The 7,500-nt window shown below is 44.1% G+C and overlaps 1 protein-coding gene across 5 annotated transcripts in view; it reads right to left on the reverse strand.

Annotated features, from left to right (window-relative positions):
* The window catches only part of LOC144968718 (stromelysin-2-like), a 68,468-nt gene that overhangs the window by 39,657 nt on the left and 21,311 nt on the right, over window positions 1-7,500 (reverse strand). For all 5 annotated transcript variants that reach the window (XM_078907332.1, XM_078907331.1, XM_078907333.1 and 2 more), the window contains exon 2: window positions 4,914-5,449. In XM_078907332.1, coding sequence (XP_078763458.1) covers window positions 4,914-5,048 — 135 coding nt within the window. In that variant the 5' untranslated portion in view covers window positions 5,049-5,449. The remainder of the gene's footprint in view (window positions 1-4,913; window positions 5,450-7,500) is intronic.

A 7,500-nucleotide genomic window follows, 5' to 3' on the forward strand; every position in this document is an offset into this window, starting at 1 on the left:
GAGATGGATACCATTGAAAGTTGAAGCCGGATATGGGAGTTGAGTACCAGAGGAGAATGAACCTGACACTATAGAAGGTGGGCGCCAGTGGGGAGTGAACCTGGGACTCAGGGAATTTCACACCAGTGGGGAGTTAACCTGGGACTCTGTAAAAAGGATATCAGTGGGAAATAAACCTGGGACTAAAGGGAGATGGATACCATCGAAAGTTGAAGCCGGATATGAGAGTTTGGTACCAGAGGAGAATGAACCTGACACTATAGGAGGTGGGCGCCAGTGAGGAGTGAACCTGAGACTATGTAAACAGGATATCAGTGGGAAATACACCTGGGACTAAAGGGAGGTGGATACCATTGGGAGTTGAAGCCGGATTTGGGAGTTGGGTACCAGAGGAGAGAAAAACCTGACACTATAGGAGGTGGGCGCCAGTGGGGAGTGAACCTGGGACTATGTAAAAAGGATATCGGAAATAAACCTGGGACTAAAGGGAGATGAATACCATTGAAATTGAAGCCGGATATGAGAGTTTGGTACCAGAGGAGAATGAACCTGACACTATAGGAGGTGGGCGCCAGTGAGGAGTGAACCTGGGACTTTTTACATTGTCCCAGGTTCACTCCCCACTGGCGCCCACCCCTATAGTGTCAGGTTCATTCTTCTCTGGTACCAAACTCTCATATCCGGCTTCAACCCCCAATGGTATCCATTTCCCTTTAGTCCCAGGTTTATTTCCTACTGATATCCTGTTTACAGAGTCCTAGGTTCACTCCTCACTGGCGCCCACCTCCTATAGTGTCAAGTTTCTCTCTCCTCTGTTACCCAACTCCCAAATCCGGCTTCAACTCCCAATGGTATCCACCTCCCTTTAGTCCCAGGTTTATTTCCCACTGATATCCTGTTTACATAGTCCCAGGTTCACTCCCCACTGGCGCCCACCTCCTCTAGTGTCAGGTTCATTCTCCTCTGGTACCAAACTCTCATATCCGGCTTCAACTTTCAATGGTATCCATCTCCCTTTAGTCCCAGGTTTATTTCCCACTGATATCCTGTTTACAGAGTCCCAGGTTCACTCCCAAATGGCGCCCACCTCCTATAGTGTCAGTTCATTCTCCAGTGGTACCAAACTCTCATATCCGGCTTCAACTTTCAACGGTATCCATCTCCCTTTCGTCCCAGGTTTATTTCCTACTGCTATCCTTTTTACATTGTCTCAGGTTCACTCCCCACTGGCGCCCACCTCCTAAAGTGTCAGGTTCATTCTCCTCAGGTACTCAACTCCCATATCCGGCTTCAACTTTCAATGGTATTCATCTCCCTTTAGTCCCAGGTTTATTTCCCACTGATATCCTTATTACATAGCCCCAGGTTTACTCCCCACTGGCGCCCACCTCCTATAGTGTCAGGTTTCTCTCTCCTCTGGTACCCAACTCCCAAATCCGGCTTCAACTCCCAATGGTATCCACCTCCCTTTAGTCCCAGGTTTATTTCCCACTAATATCGTGTTTACATAGTCCCAGGTTCACTCCTCACTGGCGCCCACCTCCTATAGTGTCAGGTTCATTCTCCTCTGGTACCAAACTCTCATATCCGGCTTCAACTTTCAATGGTATTCATCTCCCTTTAGTCCCAGGTTTATTTTCCACTGATATCCTGTTTACATAGTCCCAGGTTCACTCCCCACTGGCGGCCACCTCCTATAGTGTCAGGTTTCTCTCTCCTCTGGTACCCAACTCCCAAATCCGGCTTCAACTCCCAATAATTATGGTATCCACCTCCCTTTAGTCCCAGGTTTATTTCCCACTGATATCCTGTTTACATAGTCCCAGGTTCACTCCTCACTGGCGCCCACTCCTATAGTGTCAGGTTCATTCTCCTCGCTCTGGTACCAAACTCTCATATCCGGCTTCAACTTTCAATGGTATCCATCTCCCTTTAGTCCCAGGTTTATTTCCCACTGATATCCTTTTGACATAGTCCCAGGTTCACTCCCACTGGCGCCCACCTCCTCTAGTGTCAGGTTCATTCTCCTCTGGTACCAAACTCTCATATCCGGCTTCAACTTTCAATGGTATCCATCTCCCTTTAGTCCCAGGTTTATTTCCCACTAATATCGTGTTTACATAGTCCCAGGTTCACTCCTCACTGGCGCCACCCTCCTATAGTGTCAGGTTCATTCTCCTCGCTCTGGTACCAAACTCTCATATCCGGCTTCAACTTTCAATGGTATCCATCTCCCTTTAGTCCCAGGTTTATTTCCCACTGATATCCTTTTGACATAGTCCCAGGTTCACTCCCCACTGGCGCCCACTCCTCTAGTGTCAGGTTCATTCTCCTCTGGTACCAAACTCTCATATCCGGCTTCAACTTTCAATGGTATCCATCTCCCTTTAGTCCCAGGTTTATTTCCCACTGATATCCTGTTTACAGAGTCCCAGGTTCACTCCCAAATGGCGCCCACCTCCTATAGTGTCAGGTTCATTCTCCAGTGGTACCAAACTCTCATATCCGGCTTCAACTTTCAACGGTATCCATCTCCCTTTCGTCCCAGGTTTATTTCCTACTGCTATCCTTTTTACATTGTCCCAGGTTCACTCCCCACTGGCGCCCACCTCCTAAAGTGTCAGGTTCATTCTCCTCTGGTACTCAACTCCCATATCCGGCTTCAACTTTCAATGGTATTCATCTCCCTTTAGTCCCAGGTTTATTTTCCATTGATATCCTGTTTACATAGTCCCAGGTTCACTCCCCACTGGCGGCCACCTCCTATAGTGTCAGGTTTCTCTCTCCTCTGGTACCCAACTCCCAAATCCGGCTTCAACTCCCAATAATTATGGTATCCACCTCCTTTAGTCCCAGGTTTATTTCCACTGATATCCTGTTTACATAGTCCCAGGTTCACTCCTCACTGGCGCCACCTCCTATAGTGTCAGGTTCATTCTCCTCGCTCTGGTACCAAACTCTCATATCCGGCTTCAACTTTCAATGGTATCCATCTCCCTTTAGTCCAGGTTTATTTCCCACTGATATCCTTTTGACATAGTCCCAGGTTCACTCCCCACTGGCGCCCACCTCCTATAGTGTCAGGTTTCTCTCTCCTCTGGTACCCAACTCCCAAATCCGGCTTCAACTCCCAATGGTATCCACCTCCCTTTAGCCCCAGGTTTATTTCCCACTGATATCCTGTTTACATAGTCCCAGGTTCACTCCTCACTGGCGCCCACCTCCTATAGTGTCAGGTTCATTCTCCTCGCTCTGGTACCAAACTCTCATATCCGGCTTCAACTTTCAATGGTATCCATCTCCCTTTAGTCCCAGGTTTATTTCCCACTGATATCCTTTTGACATAGTCCCAGGTTCACTCCCCACTGGCGCCCACCTCCTATAGTGTCAGGTTTCTCTCTCCTCTGGTACCCAACTCCCAAATCCGGCTTCAACTCCCAATGGTATCCACCTCCCTTTAGCCCCAGGTTTATTTCCCACTGATATCCTGTTTACATAGCCCCAGGTTCACTCCTCACTGGCGCCCACCTCCTATAGTGTCAGGTTCATTCTCCTCTGGTACCAAACTCTCATATCCGGCTTCAACTTTCAATGGTATGCATCTCCCTTTAGTCCCAGGTTTATTTCCACTGATATCCTTTTTACAGAGTCCCAGGTTAACTCCCCACTGGTGTGAAATTCCCCGAGTTCCAGGTTCACTCCCCACTGGCGCCCACCTTCTATAGTGTCAGGTTCATTCTCCTCTGGTACTCAACTCCCATATCCGGCTTCAACTTTCAATGGTATCCATCTCCCTTTAGTCCCAGGTTTATTTCCCACTGATATCCTTTTTACACAGTCCCAGGTTAACTCCCCACTGGTGTGCAATTCCCTGACTCCAGGATCACCCCCACTGTTGCCAAACTCCCATAACTTTGCCGGATATTGTCGGGTTTCTGCGGGTTTCGGCGGGTTTCGTAATAAAGCACTAATTCTTTTTTACGAAACCCGCCGAAACCGGCCGATAACCTTAGTCTCAGGTTCACTCCCGACTGGTGTACACTTCCCTGAGTATCGGGTTCACTCCCCACAGTTGTCTACTTCCCATAACTTTGCTGGATATTGTCGGGTTTCGCCGGGTTTCGGCGGGTTTCGGCGGGTTTCGTAAAAAAGCACTGGTTCTTTTTTACGAAACCCGCCGAAACCCAGTCCCAGGTTCACTCCCCAATGGTGTACACTTCCCTGAGTCCTAGGTTCACTCCCCACAGCCACCTACTTCCCATAACTTTGTCGGGATTCGTCGGGTTTCGTCGGGTTTCGGCGGGTTTCGGCGGGTTTCGCAGGGTTTCGGCGGGTTTCGGCGGGTTTCGTAAAAAAGACACACCGCTTTTTTAACAACACATAATTTTGTTTCAACATAATTTTTCATCACCTCAAACCCTAGTTACAAGGGATTTTGTTTCTTCTCGTTCATTCAAAATTTGATGAGAGATTTTTTTGATCCGTGATTAAAGAGCAGAATTTCATATTATCGATATTAGGCTGTACGTTATTAGGTTTTAAGCTCTGTCATTAGCACGAGCCAGCCCTTTTCTTTCTGGGATGTTTTTTTTTTCTTTGTTTTTTTTTTTCTTTTTTTTTTAAGTCAGCCTTATCCTAAAAGGCATGATGCCTCTAATATTAATATTGGCATGGGAATGATAATTAAGACCAGGAGATGAAGAGAGGAGAGCGGTGAGAGAGAATGGAGAGATTGACTGACAGAAAAAGTAGAGGGAGGCATTGGAAGAGGGTTGAAAAGTGAATAGAGGGACAAAGAGAGAGAGAGAGAGAGAGAGAGAGAGAGAGAGAGAGAGAGAGAGAATGTGTGTGTGTGTGTGTGTGTGTGTGCGTGTGTGTGTGTGTGTGTAAAATATGTAAAATATTGTTTGTACCTGTCTAGCTTGTTCCAGTTTCTGCAATAACAAAGAATTCTCGTGGGTAGTTTTTGTAGCCGTGGATTGCTGTAGAGTGAGTAATAATAATATTGCACACAATGAAATTAACAACCGGGTCTGGGTAGATGCCATATTCAGATACGAAAATTTCAATTTGTACTTATTTTCAACTGATTAATGTGCTTGTACTGATTTTGCTGTAGTAGTAGTTTTCGACGATGAAAAATGGATAGTGAATGACGACGACGATGACGATTTCTTATTGGTTATCCAGGGGAAAAAAAAAAGAAAAAAGGGAAAAGTTGAGATTCGTCAGGGATGATTTTTTTGATTCACTTTCGGACAGTTCTTGGTAATGTTGCTTAAACGTAGAAAGGACGAATGGTGTGGAGTTCATGGGTGTTCACTGGATGAGAATACGTTCAGGATTGCAGTCTCCTTTGTTATTTACTTGCTTGTTTAAAGGCTCTTAGCACACCTTGTGTAATGTCTCACGAGACGGAGTATTGAGAGGTCTTAGTTTGTCTTTGAATCTGAAAGGAATTAAATGGTGAGATTAAACACGTTATTCTCAAAATGCCATAAGTCTGTCTTAATATCGATTATTTTGATTTCAAGACTTAGTAATTTTTATAATTTATTGTTGCTCAAAACGAAGAGTACATTTTTTTCTTCTGGATATACAAATTAAGTATTTTGGTACTGTATGTCAGTTTTGTCATAACCCAGATTCGACTTCACTTAACTCCGTAACTTTCTCAACATCTTAGTCATTGTCAACTCAACAATGTTTGGGTATATGAAGAAGAAGAAGAAGAAGAAGAAGAAGAAGAAGAAGAAGAAGAAGAAGAAGAAGAAGAAGAAGAAGAAGAAGAAGAAGAAGGCGGAGGAGGAGGAGGAGGAGGAGGAGGAGGAGGAGGAGGAGGAGAAGGAGGAGGAGGATTGATTGTGGGGATGAGGAAGAGGAAAGTATGCCAGAGGAAGGAAAGAAAGAAAGAAGGACGGAAGTAGGGCGTGGTGTAGAGGAAACAAAGAAATCTAATATAGGGTATTACTTATTTTAGAACACAACAAGACATACGTTAAGGTTCACAAATTATTGAGAATAACGAGAGAATTCTCCTCCAGTCGGAAATAATTAATGGTCACTACCGTACTGGATACCAACAGTTGACGATCCTTCACTAAAGATCACATTAACCAGTTACCCGACGTACTCGGAAAAACACTTATTTCAAAATTTGGCCAGAATACTTGTGCTCAATAAATAACGATCAACCTAAGAGGTCCCAGGTTTGAGAGGGTTTTCTTCCAACATAAGGGTCATATAAATCGATGGTTATTTGAAGGACGAATTTGGCCAAGTTTTTAAACCCGTGTCTTTCAAGAGCAAGACAGTTAACTGGTTAATTAAATTCCATACTAACACATTGTCAGTCACTTGTAAAACTAAAACATCCACCTTTTACGAGTTGGCAACCCTTGGTGACAGAGGGTCGGACGTTGATCTAAATGATAGCCATTTGTAATAAAAAAAGAAGGGGGCAAAACCCCACATAGAATACTCCCCTTACTAATTTGTAAAGGGAGACCTTGGTATAGCTGGACCACTCCTTTATAGGCCACATGACTTCTCTCTATTTGATGGTGGGGAGGACCAGGAGCGGTAATAAAGGGAGCGTTTTCCTCTACTTGTAGTTGTAGGTGTTTATTTTACTTCTTTCTTCTTCTTTTTTTTTCTTTTTCTTTTTTTTTTTCTTCTTTATTTCTTCACTGCGCTAGTTCTGCCACTACCGACGTGTACTTAATGGCAGGTCTGATAACCAAAATTGTTTTGGGCTCATTGTTGCAATGGAGATACTCTCAAACTGACGTAAAATATTTTCTATGCTCTTCAGCGATGTTTTTAAAAAATGAGCTTTTATATAGCGCAATATCCACTAAACGTGCTCAAAGCGCTTCACAAGGAGTCCCTGGCCAACAGCAACATTTAAAACGTAGGTCGGTACATGACGCCTATTAGGCGATATTACAAATTTTTTTTCCGACAGAGACAACGCCGTTTACGGCCAGGTACTCATTTTACACCTGAGTAAGGTAAGAATGTGAGTAAAGAGCCTCATCCAAGGACTCAACTATCCACCGAACGAGGCTCGAACCCAGGACCTTCCGATCCGAAAGCGAGTGTCATACCACTAGACAAGCCGCACAAGCCCATAATAGTGTTTGGTTATTAGACCTACAATTATGTTCAATTCGGCCGCCACGGTACACATTACTCTAGTTTACAGTCGCAGAAATATTAAGAATAATTTAATGCCGTACGTTTAATATTAGATATGGTAAAAATTTCACTTACTCATAACTGTAGTTGTAAAAATGTAGAATTGTTGTATTAAGGTTTATTTCAAAAAATTAAAACTGCTATACAGACGTTTCGGATATGCAATACTGTAATAGTACAGCAAACTGACTGATTAATATTTTTTTTCAACTTGGGGAAAACGTAAACATACAACGCTTTGGTAATCCACATTATTTAAGATACAATGTTGATCTAAGCCAAGACCGTTAACGATACATT

The sequence above is a fragment of the Berghia stephanieae genome, chromosome 3 (genome assembly GCF_034508935.2).
Source record: "Berghia stephanieae isolate SIO BIC M18660-M18661 chromosome 3, UCSD_Bste_1.3, whole genome shotgun sequence".
Lineage (NCBI taxonomy): Eukaryota > Metazoa > Mollusca > Gastropoda > Nudibranchia > Aeolidiidae > Berghia > Berghia stephanieae.